The 19,676-nt window shown below is 44.0% G+C and overlaps 1 protein-coding gene across 1 annotated transcript in view; it reads left to right on the plus strand.

Moving 5' to 3' along the window:
* Positions 1 to 19,676, plus strand: part of LOC117481969 (mucin-17-like) — a 33,352-nt gene that overhangs the window by 7,894 nt on the left and 5,782 nt on the right. The window contains exons 2-5 of the mRNA XM_034129914.1: positions 5,996 to 6,714; positions 7,097 to 7,211; positions 15,390 to 15,571; positions 15,750 to 18,290. Coding sequence (XP_033985805.1) covers positions 6,117 to 6,714; positions 7,097 to 7,211; positions 15,390 to 15,571; positions 15,750 to 18,290 — 3,436 coding nt within the window. The 5' untranslated portion in view covers positions 5,996 to 6,116. The remainder of the gene's footprint in view (positions 1 to 5,995; positions 6,715 to 7,096; positions 7,212 to 15,389; positions 15,572 to 15,749; positions 18,291 to 19,676) is intronic.

Below are 19,676 nucleotides of genomic sequence, written 5' to 3' on the forward strand. Positions count from 1 at the left end.
GACACCCTGAGCTTTAAGCACGAAGTTACTTCCATCGCTCACTTTCCGTGCCATGATGGCAAGCTGCATCACTATTTAATGCGTTAATCCAAATCCAAACAAGGTCTAAACCTCAGCCTATCTGTTACAGAAGCTCTGCATCATTCCCTAACTGAGTTGGGAATGAAAACATATTGTATTTAATTCAATCCTGTATTATATTGTTTTCTTGAAAATAGGCATTGAGCTGTTTATTATATTTGAAGGTCTTAATCATTTTTAAGCAAACTACAGTAATTTCATTTATGATAACAATGACTATACCTAACCTTTTAGCGACTTAAGCAGATTTGAATCCCTTTTGAGCTAAATGAGTGCAATCGGATAACTGTATGTCTGGTGAAGATACTTACTGAATACAATGGCCCAGCTGTTTCTTGTGATTAAGATAAAACATGACATTTTTTCCTTTTTATTAGTTATCATAGATTCATAAACTGCATTATCATAGTTCTTTGGCCGTGGAGCACGTAGTCCATTCTTGTTTTGCACTGCCTGCTTTGAATTATGCATTCCTGTCCTTAACCTGCTTTTAACTGACTTCATTAAACCTGGATGAGTCACACGTTTTGTATTATTGCTATGAGCGAGTGCACATAGTCACCCTTATTCAAGAGAGGAACAAGGTAAAAACATTGAAAACATGGCCTTGTTTTTGAAGTACCATCCAAGGGCACATGATGGATGTTTGTCTGTCAGAGCGAGGGAGCGCTGCAAAGACTCGTGGTGTGCAGAGATGGAGGAAACTCTTCAGCACTGCACTGTTGGGCTGCATAATCACACATTCTTGGCTCTTGTGCATTCTGCCTTTCCTGTCGGCATGCTTTGAGACACATGTGTGCGTGTTCCAAAAGCAGATTTTCTCTTTTGTCACTCAGTGCGTGTGAACTAAACACTTGGTTACACAGCGCAGCTGCCTTGTATGGTTAGAGGAATGGGAGGCTGCGTGTGCGTGTGTGTGTAAAGGACTGCTGCCTGATTCACCATCCCACTTTTAACTTAAATTGGTTTTAGGAGACTTGTAAAGTTTAATGGTTTTTGGAGTGGTGGTGGTAGACTGGGATCAGAGTTTAGTTTCCCTGCATCTGATCAACTGTTCCAAGACTGAAGCTTGAGCCCTGAGTAAGGAAAGTCCCTTCCTTTCCAAAACACTGTCACACATATTTTTTCTCTCTTTATAACACTTCATAAACACAGCTTCTCCTTACTTTACATTTTTTTCATTCACATACATTTGTTTCCCCTCAGACTAAAAACTGCCTGCATTTCTCTTGCGTACATGTCCAGAAAACACACATACTAAGCAAATGCAGATGGGCTTCATATCTCCTTTGTAGTCATTTGTCATATTCCCCCTTGCATACAATATCTGCCAAACACTCCCAAACATGTCACCATGGTCAGGTTCACCAGATCAGCCTTGTTTGTTTAAAATGTCTAAAGGTGGGGCTCTTAAGGAATGTTGAGATGATGAATAAAGTGTGTCTGTGGTATTGAAAGAAGGCAGGAAGTGGCGGGCTGCTGGATTCCAAGTTTTTTTTTTTTTTTTTTTTTTTTTTTTTTGTCTGCATGTAAATTTGTGCAAATTGCCTTTTCACATGATGCACACTTTCATCCTACACATGCTTTGCTCACACTTCTTAAACACTGCCCCATCTTATTTACACACAATGCACACGCATTCATTAGACCCTATGACCCTTTCACTCCCTACTCTTACACACACACGTCCAGCTGTCACTGTAGCCCTGAGGAGTCTTGAGGAAGTCAGCAGAGCTGGAATGTGGATGGGTCAGATGTGCTCTTGATACCGCTGCTGCTTTCAGGCATTCACTTTCTGCCATTTATCATCTTGGAGCAGATGCTGCATGACTCGGATCTTAAAGTAGAAACTCAACATCAGGCAACTGAAGAGGCTAAGTTGGATGGCTGCATCTAAAAGAATGTTTTGTCATCAGATAATCAGAAAATAATTCCTTGATGGACGATTAATTGTTTTGATTAATAGATCCTCAAAGTATCATGATTACAATATTTACTGTTATAGTTGTAGATTATTATATTCCATTGCATGGGTCGAATATGGTTTAAAAATGAATTGCAAGTCATATTTATAAAAAAAATCTAAGGCACAATCTATGGGTTGCGCAACTTAAATGCCTTTTTTATTTTACATGGGAATATGTTTTTTAAATTACCAATACATTTGTGTTCAAACTTTTGGTGGTAATCTAAAGTGATTCTGATTCAGCTGTAACACTGGAGGGCACAATAAGGCAAATGATAACTTAAGATGGCTGATGTTTGTTCCTAGATTTCCCTCACTACTTGCGTTTTGACACGCAATCAATCTTTTACAGTTCTAATGTGTAATATCTCTGCTGTTTTACAACACTATGACTGCAGTCAGTGGTAAATCTACAGATGACATTAAGCCCCAGCATCAGTATCCACAGCCCCCCCCCCCCACCCACCACCACCTCCAGCAGTCTGCTCAATGCATTCCAAGCCCCTGCCATCCTCTCACAGCTAAATCCCCCTCTGCTTGTATTAGACATGGTATTAAAAATGACCCATTTTGTCAGGCACCATTTGTAATGTCTGGACGAGTACAACCAGAGACTGAGAGATGGGGAAGGACAGATGTAATTAAACCGCCTCAAGACAGAGGTCAGGAGTTGGATTTAATGATGACAAAGACCATACATCTTTATTACAACAAGTGGAATGTAAATAGCATCTATGTATTTTCTGTGTCTAGACAGACCCCCTCTAACAAGCTTACAAAGTGATAGCTGCGTTTATACACTCTTCTCCCGCCTGGACTCAACTGCTGCAGTCTTTTCACCCTTTGGTTCTTTGTCTGCATCAACACAATACTTGCAACACATTGTTATTGTCACAAGGGGTATTAGGCTAATTGCCATCTTATCCATGTGGCACTAGATAGAAAGAGGGCTTGCTGTGGCCTGAATATGGTTTAAATCTTCATTGAACTAGGATTTATTATGCAAATTAGAACGGAGAGAATGGCAAACAATAGAGATTTTCTTTATTTTTAATCAAAATGCACGAGGCTCTTCATCTTGACCAATAATGTGTTTATGTTAAGTTTTTTTTAACATTGAACAAGAGTGCTCTGATTTAACATGTTCTCAGCTAGGTGTGAAACACTTGTGGCATCCCAAAATGCTGGATATTATTCATTAAACAGTAAGTGTGGTCTGGGGGATAGAACACAAGCACCAGCTCTGCAGAGCAGTCTGACTCTAATTTAGTAAAACATCCCTTATCTGTGGATGGGATTTTAATGATCCATTTACTTGCCCTCTGTGCTGCATCACACGGTGTCAGCTGGTTAGACATGATGCCTTTACTTGCCCAGAAGGGGGTCATCACATGAGGGATGTGATGCTATCTGCTAAGCCCCTGGTATTAGTAGCTGGACTGGCAAACCATGCCAGACTCTTCAGTGTCGGTAAAATTCCGTTTGGATCATATCCTTCTTAAATAATAAACTGGCTTTTATTGACAAGGTGTCCCTTCGAGTTTCTGAAAAAGAAAATCTGACTTGATGTAAAAACATTTTACACGAATGTACCAACCCATCAAGATTGAAATCTAGCAGGACAAGTGAGGAGCCACATCCCTAACCTTTTCGATGTTCCCAATTTGCTAATTGCTTCCCAACCTTCCCGTTAATATGAATGGAGTGATGACATGGGATTGAATATGTGCAACACTGTCCCAAAAGCTCTGAACATTATCTAATTGACTCAAAGCTTCACATTTTGTGTTGGTAGAGAGGTTACTGTGCTTGACTCGGCTTCTTTTCTGTGTGAGATTCGTATACCGAGACCGGAGTACAACAGAAGAGAGCAGCAGGAAACAATTCTAGACTTGCACCAAGTTGTAACTTTTCCATGGCTGTACGAAAGGGAAGGAAAGTTTGAGTTTAGGGGGATTTCAGTTACTGTTTGCACTGGTGGGGGTGTGTGTGTGGAGTCAGGAGGTGCATTCAGTGCTTATCAGCAATAATTCTTTCTCTATTGGCCACAAGTGGTCAATACATGCACTTCTCTTTTGATTGATGAGTCATTACGGCCCGTCCACACAGCGGCGTGCGTTGAAGCTTGCTCCATTTTTTGGAATATGAGGAAATGACCTGCGGTGTGTCTCTCCCAGCATACACGGGATTTGATTGGCTGACGCTTCCACCGAAGCTTCAAAAGTTGAACATTGCTCAACTTTTGCAGCCTGAAACGCCAGCAAAGCTCCGCTCTGCTTCCCACAATGCAGTTCGGCGAAAAGTGAGGCAAAGTGAAGTCACCCCATTCAAAGTGAATGGGCAGAAGCGTTGGAAGATTTTTTTTTTAACGCTGCCGTGTGGACGTACCCTTATAGTTACCCACTGTACCTAAGAGTTAAACTTACAGAGACCTCTTTACCTCTCAAACATAAGTGAAAGAGTATCAAGATTTTTTGGATCTGGGAAAGGGGCCACAGTATTGCGTTACTTGCCTATGTTAATGTGTAACTAGCGGTGAAACAAAAACGTTCTGACCTTTGGACTTCTTTAAAAGACTGCATTCTAAAATGTCTTTGGGAAATGCTTTGTTGGAGATAAATAAAACGGATCCTTTTTCCTTAAGGCAATTTGTGTATAGACTCACTGAGGCTGTATCAATGCACTCAGTATCACTCATTGGAACTTTTTCCAAGATGTTTTTAGTTATCTGCCTAATGGCTTGAAAATATATATCGTCTACGGCCATGACCTTCTTATTCGTTTGCTCTGTTAGGGCTGAGTCAGCTTTCTCTCTGAATTGCAGTCATGTTTTTTTCAGTATCCTAATGACTCTTGCCATTCTTGCATGGTAGGAAAAACCTATTCTCTTTTACTCTCACTTCCTTTTGTTCTGGTCCATTACTCTGTCATGTTCTATTATTTATTTTCTCTTTAACTATCCCACTCACTCTGTTTTGATTTCCTCCTCAATCCATCTCTTACGCCTCTGTTTCTTTGCCATTCAGAGCTTTTACTGGCTAGAGTAGACCATATGTGTAGCAATTTCCTGGAAGCAGATCTTTTGGCAGTGGGGGGAGGAGGGGAGGAACAAGTGGCTATAGGGAAGAAGAGAGGTAATCAGGAGGGGGTGGGGGAGAAGCTTCTGTGGTCAGAGGTTAAGGAATAGAGAGTAGTGGATGAGGTCATGATTGAGGGGGGAAATAAACCCAAAATGAATCTGGGAAGAGCTCCGTCCGGCCAGAGCAAGACAAAGGTTGACTGAATTTAATGAGTTCAGGTCTTATATATGTATCTACTCGCTCTAAGTCTTGCCATCACAGTTCTCTCTACTCTAACAATTTTTCTTTAGTACTGTCAATTAAGGAATCTCCAAGCACATACAACTTGGTGAAGCGAGCAAAGCCCGATGTGACGGTTACTAACTGCATCTGCTTAACAGGGAGAAAAACAATGGCTGACCAGTGAGCCATGTGCTCTGCCTCCTCCCTCCCCTCACCCTCTGTGGGCTGTGTGTCATGTCAAGAGCCCCCTCTTGGCTTTCAGTGGTCCAAACCACAGTTTTTTTTTTTCTTTTTAATTCAAGATGCTGGAAGCCATTAGGAGCAGTCATCAGTTTCTTTTTCTGCCCCATAAATGTTCAGCTTAAAATACCACAATACAAGGAACTGGATTGTTGATACCGATTCCTCATTTTATTTATTGATGCATTATGACGGTGGTAGTTCTCTTAGATGTGCAGCATAGTCACTGTTAAGGAGAGTGGTTTTTTTGGCATGTCTTGCTGCTCACTTCCTGTTTTTTAAACTCTCCCAACTCCTTGGACGCCCTTAGCCATAAATGGCACTTCCTTTGGCTGACAGTAATATGTTTTATTTGAATTTATGAGTGAACATGGTTGTGATGTTATGTCTTGTTTTTCTTCAACAGGTTATCCCAGTGTGAGAGAAAGTGACCAATCAAGAAGTGTGTGGGCCCCTGGACTTTGTAAGCAGCAACGTCAGCGTCCACAATTTCTTTTTTTTTTTTTTTTTTTTTGGAGGGGGGGGGAATGAAACCGGATGGGGATACCATGGAGACCACGGAGCCCACTGAAGATGCAGCAGTAGCAGAGCCCTCCTCATTGCAGGACAACACAACCGAGGAAGCCCCATCGCAACCAGAGGAAGCGGCAGCCCCATCGCAACCAGAGGAAGCGGCCATTGATGTAGCCCCTGAGACCATTCCCAAGGGCAATGGCAAGCCAGTGGCAGCAGACTCCAAAGTCAAACCAAAAAGTGTTTCAACTAAAACACAGCCCGCAGCCAAATCTGCAGGACCCTCTGGATCAAGGCCGGGTACTTCCTCGCACCGCACTGTGAACGACGTCAAGTCCTCTGCGAATGTCTCTGCAGCTGCAGCCAAGAAAACGGCAACTACAACAAAAGCAGCATCAGCAGCGGGGGGCGTACCGAAACGACCTGTGGGGGCAGCAGCTTCCTCCATGGTCAAGACCCTATCTAAAGCCCCAGACAAGAAGCCTGTAGGACCAGCTAGGACTACCTCTGCTGCTGCGTCCACAGCAACAAATGGCACCAAACCAACCACCGTGAATGGCATTCCTAAGAAGAAACCAGTAGCTGAGACTGTAGCGAGACCCAAGACCACAGGTTAGTCTGACATACGGACAACTGAAATCAAATGAGTAATACTTGTCTTGCATGCCTCCACGGCGAATGAAGAATCCAAAAATGAATTAAAGGCTTGATGGTTGCGGTTATTAACTTTCACAAAACTCATTTAAAAAAAACTTTTTAACATTATAATACTTCGCAATTAACTTTACTGGCAAGCGTGAGACTCTTTTACTACAGTTCCTCAATCATTTGGTCAGATTATTGAGTTTCTTTTCAAGAAGTCAAGGTAACACTAGGTGATTTATTGATATACAAAAGATCATTCCTGGGGGTGTAGTATTCTTTACAAATATTTTCTACAGCTTTTTTGGCTTTCTCTGCAAACTCATTTTATGTTCTTCCATGTTTTTTGTAGCTCTTGCCAGCAGAGCAGCAGCCTCCACTGCCTCAAAACCCAGCACTTCAACCACGTCAAAAGCTGTTGGTGCAACAACAAAACCAGTCACCTCGGCAGTTTCAAAGACAACAAGGTATGCAGTTTTTATTACAAACAGGCAGCAGGTGTGATGAAGTGTAATTACGGCCAATGGTGCAGCCTCCTAAGAGCACTCAAACACGGACATTAGAATAAAGTTATGCGGTTTGGAACTTACATTTACTTACAATAACACTTCCCCTCTTTCTTCACTCTGCAATGTTTCAGTCATTCACAATTATCTTCCCCCTCCTGTGAGATCTACACTTTTTAATCCCCTACAAACTGGATGACAGGGCGACTTTGTCTATGGTGATGCCCTGAAAGAGAGCAGCGCAGAACCATGTCCATTGTGGTCTTTGGGCCGTTATTGAGTCAGATTACGCTTCATGAGTGTGAGTCATGTTAGCAGAAATAACCTGAGACAGAGGGCCTTAAGAGAGGCAGCGATACTGAAGAACTACCGCTTTGTCCCAAACAGACCCCCTGGCAGAAAGCAGCCCCACCTCCCCAGGGCAGGGTCCTATTGACTGGACTCATAATCCCTCATACTGAGCTGCTGGTGTGGAAAGAGAGGGCTGTAGTTAGACTAAACTTTCTCTAAGTGCTCCTATCAAATGACCATTTCTCGCTGTCATAGTTTTCATTGTTGGCCCGGTTCATTAAGCGCAATTTGGACAATAAAGCTCTTGTTAGTAAAGACTTTCAACTTGATAAAATGTAAGATATTATCAGCCTAGGCCTGTTACGATAATTAATTTTGTTGGGACGATACATTTTCCCGGAAATTATTGCGATAAAAGATAATATTGTCGGCACCGTTTTTATACCGTTTTAGACCACTGACATAATGATAATATATAATAATAATAATAATAATTCAAGTACATCCTTTAAAACAGAACTTTGTATTGAACATTCAACATTGCAAATGAAATGTGAAATAATATTCAAATATATAAATTATATATAATAAATGAACTTAATTAAAATCACACACAACCAAAACAATAATTAAAGGTGGGGTAGGTAAGTTTGAGAAACCGACTCGAGATATACTTGTTATATTCCATGGAATGCTCTTAACATCCCGATAGCAATGAATATCTTAAGTGCTTTGACAAAAAATCCATAAAGAAATTTCATCTGTGGAAGCCGTAATACTGTAAAAAGCATGACCAATCATTTTAGCCGGCCCGGCTAAAATAACTGGATGGCCTACCTGCCTGTCAGCCTTCCATCTGTGCACAAACTTATCTCGTGCCCTCATTGGTCATGTTCGTGTGTTGGAGGAGGGGCTCTGTAAGGAAGTGGCAGATTTTTTCCGGTTGTGTACTTTCAAATTCTCGCGCACTCGAGCTGGTTTCTCCAAAATGACCTACCCCACCTTTAAATAGACTCAGGCTGGAAAACAGAGCTCTCTCTCTCTCTATATATATATAAGATAGATATATAGATATATAGATATATATATAGATATATATATCTATATCTATATCTATATCTATATCTCTATATATATATATATCTCTATATATATATATCTCTATATATATATCTCTATATATATATATATATATATATATATATATATATATATATATAGATATATATAGACCCAGATCTGTATTTCAAAGATTTCGAGCAAGGAACACCAAAATGTTTGCATTGTCGGGCAAATGCATCTTTGATTGCAAACTGTAGGGAAGGTGGGGGCTCTCCAGCTGCCGTGTTTGTTCCCAGCTGGGGGGGTGGGTGTGTTTCAGGTGCAGTTTAAGGTTGGTCGTATTGCTAGCTTTTGTTGCTACCTTTTTTAAAACAAATGCGACACCGCCCGGCTCATTCAAGTCCGTAGGTTCGCCTCGTTGATTTGGCTTAAATCCACAATATTCCCACACCGGAGATGTGGTATTAGGTTTTGCAACCACTTCCATTTAACTTCAAATTCCCCTCGAGTAATTCACACGTTATCTCCTGCTTGTCTCTATATTATTCATTTGGCTGCTACACTGTTGCACGCAGAGTGTCCTGACCTGGCTGTGTCATGGGCTGTGTGTGAGCCCCGCCTCTCACAGCGCGCCGGGCCGGCAGACAGTGCGCCTGGCTAAAATGCTGGTCACATCCTTATGTAAACAAACACGCATGTAAACGGCAATTTATTAATAATTTGTATTTATCGAGCTCAGAAAAGTTATCGAGTCCATTTTTATTTATCGTACGATAAGTCAATTTATTGATTATCGCGACAGGCCTATTATCAGCTGGTGGTTTCTTCAAATGTTTTTTAAAATTGTGATTACAAGTTTTGAATTAGATTATTGTGATAGGCATTTGAGTAAATGAAGTGATCTGTCTCTGTGGATAGAGCATCAGATGTACTTAACGTCTTTCCGCAGGATGTTGTGTTCCGCACTGAGAGGCTTGATTAGATTATCGCTCCTCTTGTCTTCCCTCTTAATGATCTCTAATCAAATAAAGAATCAACGTGCTGCGCCATTCAGTTTTCTGAAGAAGCACTGGTTCATGAGGCTCTTTTGCTGTTAGAAATTAAATATCTGCCTTTTTTTTATGTAACATGGCACCAATTTTTTATATTGAAGACATTATTCCCAATTTCCTATCTTGTACAGGACAATGCTTTTTATCTTTATCCTTTTTTCCCACTTCTATTTTATAATATTAAATGCTGATCCATCCTTCCAATATTCAAGTAATACTTAAACCTTAAATGCTGGATAGGGAATCGGCAAGTATACAAATCTATGCACTGATCGCATATCATGTTATCATATCCTTTCTGAGCTCATTTACGGTACGCATTAACAACACGTCTCTCTCAATACCCAATCAATACATCCTGCCCGAGCAGCACCACGCATATACAATTCTCAACAGAGATGAGAAAAAAGCTAAATGCCTCCCTCGTTGGCTACAATCAGACTGGATAATGTTTTAATTTTTTATTCAAATTCATCCAAAAAAGTATAATTCATACACACAGATGAACAAAATTAGTAGAAGCCATTGTCAATGAAGAATGTCAATGGCAATCATTCCCTTTATGTATTTTTTCAAGTTTTACAAAGAGTTCAACCTGAGCCAGGCCTTAAAACAATGATGGCAGACGTAAGGCAGCCTCTGAATACTCAGTAGCGCCATTTCATGTGCTGGAGTCTGATTACAGTAGCACAACATCCCGGTGAGACCGTTTCCTGGCTTGTTTCCATCAACGTGACATGGCACTCGCCTCTCAGCTTGAGACACAGAGAGGACTACAGGGGAACAGCAGCAGTGTCTGCCCTTGTGACCGATGAGGCCCGTTGCATTTCGTGCCACCTGCATGTGAAGTCAGTGGCGTGTCCAATCCCTTGTGTAGCAACAGTAGTAGTGGTGTGCTTTGCAGTCGGTGTTGGTGTTCGTGCTGGCTCACTGGAAGTAACACCAACGGACCTTATGTCAGCTCAAGCAGCGACTTGCATTAGTCATGACACGGACAGCGGTAGCACTAACCATCTAGAGAAACGCATGCAACAGAATGGAATGGAGTTAAAGGATTTACCAAACTACCGTAAGAGATTATTGAGCTGCAACCAGGGATGTTGCTATACTAGATATCAAGTCGCCAATACCAGTGATATTCCATGATCCACAATTCAATACTACATTGAAAAAACAAACCAGACATAAACCCACTACTACAACGTGCACTCCTTTTTAAAATTCCAGTTTGCATGTGTTTGTAAGGAATTTAAATGTTATAATTCCTTTTCATCCATTTCATTTTGCTCAATTTGTTTAACTGTAATTACTAAATTTTATCTCCATATCTCAATTTGAATAGATTACATTTGAACCTGTCAGCTGTCATCCTGCCAATCTCTACATGTGTGTGTTGCATTATCATGGAGAAAATAGGCTATGGTGTAAACTGCACCACAAAAATATTTTGTTTGGTCCCCGGCACAATGGGAGGCCATTGGTCTTGAGCCCCCAGGTACCTGCAGTACTGCGGCAAAAATAGTACCTTCACGTTTTAAGACCTGTGGCCTTGACGTAGTACAGGAGTGTTTTTTATGACCAGCTTCCACAAAGGTACTGCACAACCTATAATTGTACTTTTACAGCCTTCTTTCTAATTCAAGCCCAGACTAATTGCTGAAACGCCAGTCATTGCTGCCCCAACTGGCACACAAGAACAATCCTTAACTTTTTTTAAAGTCTAGTATCTGCAAGTTCAAATTGCTGAAACGCCAGTCATTGCTGCCCCAACTGGCACACAGGAACAATCCTTAATTTTTTTTGAAGTCTAGTATCTGCAGGTTAAAACTCTTTCATGGAAATCTATTGAGGTAAACGATAAAGAAACACTACATGCCACTGAAATTCGAGCAGCACACACTGCCTGTGGCCAACATAAAGCCTTCCTCATTAAGTATTAATATTCATTGGCCTACGGGGAGGAATGTACAAAACCATAATTGTTTTTTGTGAAGGGCAAATAGGATCTTGTGATTGTGTTTATGTATAAACTCCAGGAAATAGGATTTGTACCAATGTATGGGGGGGGGGGGGGGGAATAAGATTTGATAAATTGAAATGGGAGTAAAATGTTGGATCTGTGCTGAACATCCCTACAGTATGCAGTGATGTGGGAGAGCTGTTTCAGCTGTGGGTTGATTTGTGTTCCTTTGGAGTTTAACATGCAGGTGCTCACCCAGAATCCATCTGAATGACATATGGATGTGTTTTTTCTTTTCTTTTACACTTTCATTAGCAGTAGAATCCCTATGTCCTTTTCCCCTCCCTATCACAGATATATATAACATCCCACGCCCATCCCACGCCAAACTACCCTCAGGTCAGGAGGATGTTTCTGTCTCAGTGGTCGATTTGAACCCTTAATAACTGGAGTAGAAGCCAAATGTTGTCAAATCTGGCATCTGCTTGGCTCTCCTCTCCTCCAGTGGTGGGTTATGATGTCCTTGCACTAACTGAGCAATCAGTCTTTGTCCTCCCCACCCCCTCTCTCTATCTCCTCTCCCTTATCCATTTTCTCTCCCTGCCGTCTGTGCATGTACATTGCTGGGCATGTGGCCAAGATCTCCTCCAGCCCTTCTTACAACCCTACTTCCATCGAGCTGTCCCCATATTTCTTGCTCCATCATTTAGCTGCACACTGAGCATGTACAATTCAGGGTGTTGTGTATCCTGAGAAGCAAAGTGGTGTTGATGAACAATTTGTAAAATGATATGTTCAATGGTTCCTGATTTAGGAATGGGAAATACTTTGTGGTCTCTCAGAAACTGAGTGTTCCATGGTTATTGAAAACTGAATGTGAAGAATTGCTATGGCCTTGGCTCGTTGTTGCTCAACACACTTTCTTTGCACTTTTATTGTCAGTTTTCTCCCTCTCTCATCTCCCCTTAATTCTATCCAGCCCATTGGAGTTACTGTCATTTCTCCCCGACTTGGTGCAGAGCTGGATTACTGTCCTAACAGAAGAGGCTCATGGCATCCATCACAGTGACAGCGGGTGCCCAGGGCCTCATAAAAGCCAACAGTGTCTGCCATACTTTTGCTAGGCTGCAGACTTTCATTACAGCTTTTCACTGAGCCGATTCAGGCCCCTACTCTGAATTGTCAAGGAGATAACTGTAGGCCCACACTAACCCTGGGAATGTGAGCTCCTCTCGGTAAGGAGTAAAGCAGCTGATTTTGGACGGCGTACAAGCCAAACAAGGTATTGTTAGCGGCTCCATTTCAATTTGTTGTCTTGGAGGGGGCCCTTGAAGTGGTGAAAGGGTCAAGGACAGAAATGAAGACTAAGACTGGATTTTTCTTTTGTAGGATGGGCTTACTGCGCAGGAATACAAGTGTTTCTCCTGCTCAAGCCCTCTTATTGGTCCCTTTTTGGCTTGATTTAAAACTGAATATTTGTTATCTACCAGAGCAAAATGCCAAGGAAATCCGTCCTCCTAGCTTTTTCTTGTTTTATAAATGAAGAGGGATGAGGGAGTCATGAATGGATTGGGTAGGTGTGGCTTCAACAAAAGCCCCTAGCTCATGTTTACTCTTTGTCCAAACCGATGTTGCAGCTGCTCAGTATGGGTGTGTTTTTTTTTTTTTGCATCCGCCATAAACATTTGTGATTTTTGTCTGTAAAAACAAAAGAGGATCAGTGACTCGTCCCTTTGCTGACCTTTGTCCTTAAGAGCACGGTGTGTTTGGTCATTAACTTGTAGATGGCTGTGGAGTGCCTCTAATCCTCCCTTTGGACTGTGATTTGTATTGATTTGAACCCTCTGTTGGCAGGAAGTATAATCCATACTAAAACACCAACAACAGAACCACCACCCACGCACAGGCTTTACTGGGTTTGTCCGTCTCCTCTGGATCAAACCGTTTCATGAGTTACTACTCGTCATAAAACAATGGATGGGGTTATTGTGTCTCCGTGGCCCCCCTTACCCTCCTTATTCCCATCCCTTAACTCTTATCTTAATTTCTGTGTCTCGGTCTAATTTCATCCTTCAGTATCACTCACTCTTCCCGAGGAGAAATGCATTCATTCAATCATCTCTTCTTTCCATTTCTGCTGTCAATTCATATTTTGCTTGCATCCAGGAGTAGATGTGAAAAAAGGCCTCATTTACTGCACCTTTTTGACCTTGCCTACGATTTTTATTTTTCTGCTCAAACGTTCAGATGGCCTTTTTGCCGTTTAACAGCATGTATTTATTTTTTTATTTTCTTTCTGTTTATCATTACCCAACATTTACAGATTTCATCTCAGAGTTTTGGCTGCACTTCACATCACCCTAACTTCTGTCTAAGGGCGTCCAATTCCGCAATGAGTCTTTGTCTGTCCAGTGGACGTCTGATCCTCGAGAAACAAATGGTCATTGTAATGGTTATTGTAATGTGGGAGCGGCATCTGTGTGCATGCTATGCTGCTCTGCTTGAAGTCTTCAAAGTCGGCGCTCATGTCGGCAGACCAAGTCCAACAGAAGACATTGTTGTAATTGCTCGTGGGGTCACAGAGTTTTTAAAGCAATTACATTTTCGAGAGATTGTTGTAAAAGTTCATCTGTTTCATAATAAACAGATGTTGTACAAATGATGTACAGTACTGAGGTTTTGAATTGTTTCTTTGCACACCAGGGTTAAAGTGTAGAGATGACGACTCGCTCGTTTAACCGGCTGACTTTGTTTGTAGGTTAGCCAATGCAGAAAGTTCTCGGAGCCTGACGAGACGAATGTTTTGTGTGGAGATTTTACAGAGCCCAGAATAGCACGGCATAAGCAATATTCAAACCTGTATGTAGGTTACAGCTCCTCATATCACTTCACTTTTTGGGCACACAGATTGTCTTTCACTGATCAAATTGAAGTCTGGTTTCTTTTTCAGGCCCTGGAAAACTTTGAAGTTACTGATTCAAGACCTAGTTGCCTGTTTTTGACACATATAAAATGTTAAGTAGGATTTTGAAGTTGCCCACAGTGTGTCTGCGCCAATGGAAGGGCACACTTCAAAATTGAGGAGAGAAGCATAATTGAAGCCGAGAAAGTGGGGAAAGGAATGTTTGGCCCCGGTTGTAGTGATTGAGTGGATTAATGCAGTGTCACATAAGAGCTCCTTCTGAGACCAGGAGCTTAAAGCAGGAATGGTTTTAAGGCAGTTTTCTTCCCTCCTCCCTCCTGCTCTAGATGTCCTTAGCTATTATCTTCCCCTCTTCTTTTCCTCCTCTTCCTCCTTGTTATTCTGCTGTCTATGCAATCACTCATCACACAGCATTTTCCCCCTCTCTGATCTCTTACTTTCGCTGCCCCAGTTCTCATCTCCTACCTCTGCATTACCTATTTCCTTTGTCATTTGCTCCAATTCAAGTGTTCCATATTTCATTTTCCCCCCCCTGTAATCCTCTTTCTCATTACAGCCTAGCCTTTTGGAAGTGAGCCGATAATGAAGGAGGCATAACAGTGTGGTCATAGATTGATGGTGCTCTGTTAATGGGTTCCCATTGTGGAAATTGCCTTTGTGGTTTACAGCAGAACAGGTCATTTATTTATGCTTGTAAATGCATGTAGAGGCGGGGCATCAGATTTCATGTTTGGATCAATGCCAACAAAGAGAATCGACTGCAGAGATGAAGCTGCTTCAGCTTGTTTTTGTTGTTCGTTTTTTTTAATCCTTCAGCATTTGTTAACATATCTTTTGTCGTCTTCTTCCAGGCCGACTACAGCTCCCTCAACATCTCAACCTGCATCCACCACATCCAGGCCCACAACAGCTGCACTGAAGCCCTCCACCACCACTGCAGCTGCCAGAACTGCTGCCTCTAGAGTCAAAACAGCCCCCCCTACTGGCAGGACCACCGCAGCACAGCCTCCCAGGATTGTAGCTGCTAAGAAAGGTCAGGAGTTACGCCTTGTTCTGAAGCCGTGTTATATTCAGGTTGCATACATAACTGTGATGGATTTGAGGGTTTTAATGCGTCTTAAAATGTGGGTGATTAGCCTCAGGGATAAAGTACAAATGCTTATTTTTGACAGATTTGGTGAATTGACGTTTGTTGTTGTTCTTTGCACTAGATGTCAGTCGCCCAACTTCTGCTCCAGTCGCAAATAAACCTCTAGCAGCTACGACAGCCGCTGATGCCAAGAAAAACCCTCGACCCACAGCCCCCGTAAAGCTCAACACTGCCTCCAAATGTTCCACAACAACCAAGGCAGCAGACCCCAAGGTGTCACAGACCAAAGCTCCTACAAAATCTACTCTCACCAAGAAACCTGTAGCTTCTGTTCTGTCCCTGGCCCAAAACAAACAGCCTTTTGGACGATCCCCACCTGCGTCTCCAGCCAACAGACCTATACACAGCAGCACTCCTCAGGCAAAACGCCGAACCAAACCCACTCAGGCTGTCCTTCCTTTCACTGCCACAAAGAAGGCCGGTGCTTCCATTATTCTCAAAGCTGCTGCCGGAGCACAGAGGGCTGCTGGTGGTGCAGGAGCAGCAGTGGCTGTACCTCCAGAAACACAAACGGAGGTTACAGAATCTTTCCCACAAGATTCATCCCTTACTGCCTCTGCACCAGCGGAGGAGGAGACAGAGGAGACTCCCCCTGTCTTGGCCCAGAGTACCACACTGGATGTGGTGCCACAAGAGACTGCTGTGAGACAGGAAGCTGCTTCCTCTCCTCCACAAAGCCCCGTCCGCACAGCCTTACCACAAACATCCACACCTCTGATGGAGACCGAGAGTAGTGCTTTATTACCAACAACGCAGGAACAGACCCCTGCCCCAGCCGAGCCTGCATTACCACCAGTGGCCTGTCCCCCAGATTACACTGAGGAGCCTGGTTACCAAACCCCCTCCATGTCTAAAGCCCTCCCAGCAGCAGCAGCAGCAAATTCCCTCTCTCTGAAAGTTCCTCCCACCAATCTAAATGAGGAAGAGGATGATGATGAGGAGGAGGAGAGGGAGGGGAGCCAGCTGGTTTCTGTGTCTGAGATGAGTGGAACCACGCAGCCCACAGAGGAGTCTCGTCCCGGCTCGGCAGGACCCGTCGGAGGGTCTGCCTGGAGGGCCGGCGGCGCCCTGTTTTCTGAGCTGGACTCTGAGGAGGTGAGCGGCAGCCAGCAGGGGGCGTCGGAGCTGAGCGCCCCCGGGGTTCTGGAGGGCACCGAGAGCATGGACGACCTGGGGGACGGCAGTCTGAAGGGAGCCATCGACATGGAAGGGGCCTCAGCGGGGTCACCTGACTTTGAGAAGGTCCCCGACATACCGGCTAATGACTTCGATGAGGACGATGACTTTGACGACGACCGGGTGTGTGACATGGACGTGGGCTCGGAGCGGGCCGACGAGCCGCTGAGACTCCGGCATGATAACGACGCGAATGATGAAGAAGAAGAAGAAGAGGAGGAGGACGAAGATGTGGAAATGGCAAGTGAGGGCGTGACAGAGAGCGGGCTGGAAAGCTATGGGAATGCGGATGAAGATGACTTTGCTGAAGATGAAAGGCTGGACAACCTGAACAGAGTGGCCGAGGCCCCGCCTCCCCCTCCTCAGCTCCCCTCCGCCCCCGCTGCTCAGTGGGAACAACCAAACCCCTTCGTTGATCCCTGGCATGCAGACCCTGAGCATCAGCAGCTCCTGGTGGCGGTCTCCCAGCCAGAACAGGAAGCAGGAGTGGCAGGAGCGAGCCCCTCAGCTGACCCCTGGCATGCAGACTCTGAGACCCCGACTCAGGCCTCAGCTTGGTTGGAACTCGGCTCTGCTCCTTTGGTTCCTGAAAACCAAGAAGCTCCCCATCAGTCCTCCGTCAAAGATGAGCCACAAGATCTAGCTCCAATGCAGACCCTGGCCCCGGCTCTTCTCTCTGCACCCCCCATGTCTCTGTCAAGCACCCTGAGCAGTGAGACCAGCACCCCCGAGGAGCTCTGCGACTACAATCGAGATGGGAAGGCTCAAGATGTGCAAGCACCGGCGCTCTCCCCACAGCCTGAGCTAGACCACGAGGAAGCCGAGGCCAAGACGCTGCCCGCTGACGAAGTGCTGGGAGGCCCTGCAACTTCCCCCACCTCCAACCCCTCCTCCACCTCGGTAACAGAAGACGAGGCCAGCGACACGGAGGGAGAGGCTCAGTTGGATGATTCCTTGGATACGACGCTGGTCGGCCACATCACCTTCGACAGCCAATCTCCATCCCAGCGCTGCCTGTCCACCGTGGAAGAGGGAGAGGAGGCGGACACGGTGGAGGCTCGTGCAGGTGAAGACACCATGACCACAGCTTCCAACTCCAACACCCAGTCCACAGGGGAGAGCTGCGTCAGGAGCCCCGGCATCTTCTTCCTGGAGGAGCTGCCCGAGGAGGCCAAGGAGCCGTGTCTGATCCCGCAACCTCACACGCCGCCATGCCTCGCAGAGCATCAGTACATCGATTGTGGGAAGCAGGAATCAGATTCTGCTGAGCCCGCTGAGAACACCAGCGGGGTTGTGCCGGGGCCCGAGGAAGCCCCGGACCCTTCGTCTGCCCAGAGCACTTTGCAGCAAGCCGAAGAAAACCCAGAGGACGTCCAGCCGTTCTACTTTTCTGCAATCTGTGAAAACACTGAGAACTCTTTTGCAGGTAATGTATAGTTCATCATCTCCTTAACAGCCCAAGTAATGACCCTTAACCCCCCCCGGCCCTGCTCCATCATCCCATAATAGATTGGTGCAGTGACGAGTCCGGGAACCCGGAAGTGAGTTAGCATTTTTACCCCTTCCGGTTCCCTTGTCTCAGAGCCAATGGGATTTCTCCATAGGATTTTGGAAAATAGCTGGAAATAAGGTCTGTGGTTGACACTAATTTAAGAGACGGATCACGTTTTGTTCTACGACATGAAATACATCGGGAGTGACCCCGCTGGTGATTTTTACGTGTCTGAAAAACGATAGTTGTTAACAAGTGACTAAGACTACAGAAGTTGTCGAGGACGTTGTACGTCATTATGCCGAACACGTAAACACTCCCGCTAAGTTTGTTTGCCCCTGTTCTGCTTGAAAGCAAGTACCTGCCTCCTGCAAACTGTTAAAACAAACGCTTCAACTTGCACAATTTTGAATCTGTATTGCTGAATATCGATCTTAAGTTGGCGTGACGTTGAAGTTGTGCGACCCTGCTGTACTCGGCTATAGTTCGTTTATAGCATAACGTTAGCATTTTGCTTCTGACGATTAGATTTATGATTCGAAAATGATAAAAGTAGGGTAGACATGTGGATATAATCCGGCTGAACAAAACGTGCATTTATCAAACGGGTTCGTTTTCCACAGACCTTATTTCGTGCTATTTTCCAAAATCCTATGGAGATATCCCGTGGCTTTTTTGTTGAGGGAACCCATGCGCAGCTTACTTCCGGGTAAATACGTCATCCCTGCACCACTCTATATCTCACTGTTGTGGCTCTACACTCGTCAGTGTTTGTCCTGATCTCTGGGGGTGGATGTAATCAAAGTTTAAAAAAACAGAGGGCAGAAAAAGAGGACAGCCGTAGCACTAACCTCTGATATAGTGTTTCCATGATGAGTATTTGGCTTAAATTCCTGTATGTGCAATAGCTACTACTATTTACTCCTAATGTGTGAGCGTGCCTGGGTTTTGGTTTCCGCGTGACCTAACGCAGAATAATGTGGTTGCCTTGAACTGGCATGGATTCATCTTTGTCTGTTTACAGCTCTTCAAGAGGAATAAAACCTAGCAAAGGAAATCCAGAATGAACATTCCTGATCACTCATATCTTCTTGCACTTTAAATTGTACCCCAGCTTTTTCTTGTGTGCATCCATCTTTGAGTATTGAAAACTTTAAATAAAGATTAGATTTTTTACAATGATGCGCTCTCTCACTGTACAGTTTTATTGAAATGGGTGATTGGGAGTGCCATTATTATGGTCTGTGGATTGGTGTGAAAGTACAAATCATCCAACACCACCAGCACTCATTAAACGGTCTTAAAACTTCCAGTTATTTA

The sequence above is a fragment of the Trematomus bernacchii genome, unplaced genomic scaffold, assembly GCF_902827165.1.
Source record: "Trematomus bernacchii unplaced genomic scaffold, fTreBer1.1, whole genome shotgun sequence".
NCBI classification, from domain to species: Eukaryota; Metazoa; Chordata; class Actinopteri; order Perciformes; family Nototheniidae; genus Trematomus; species Trematomus bernacchii.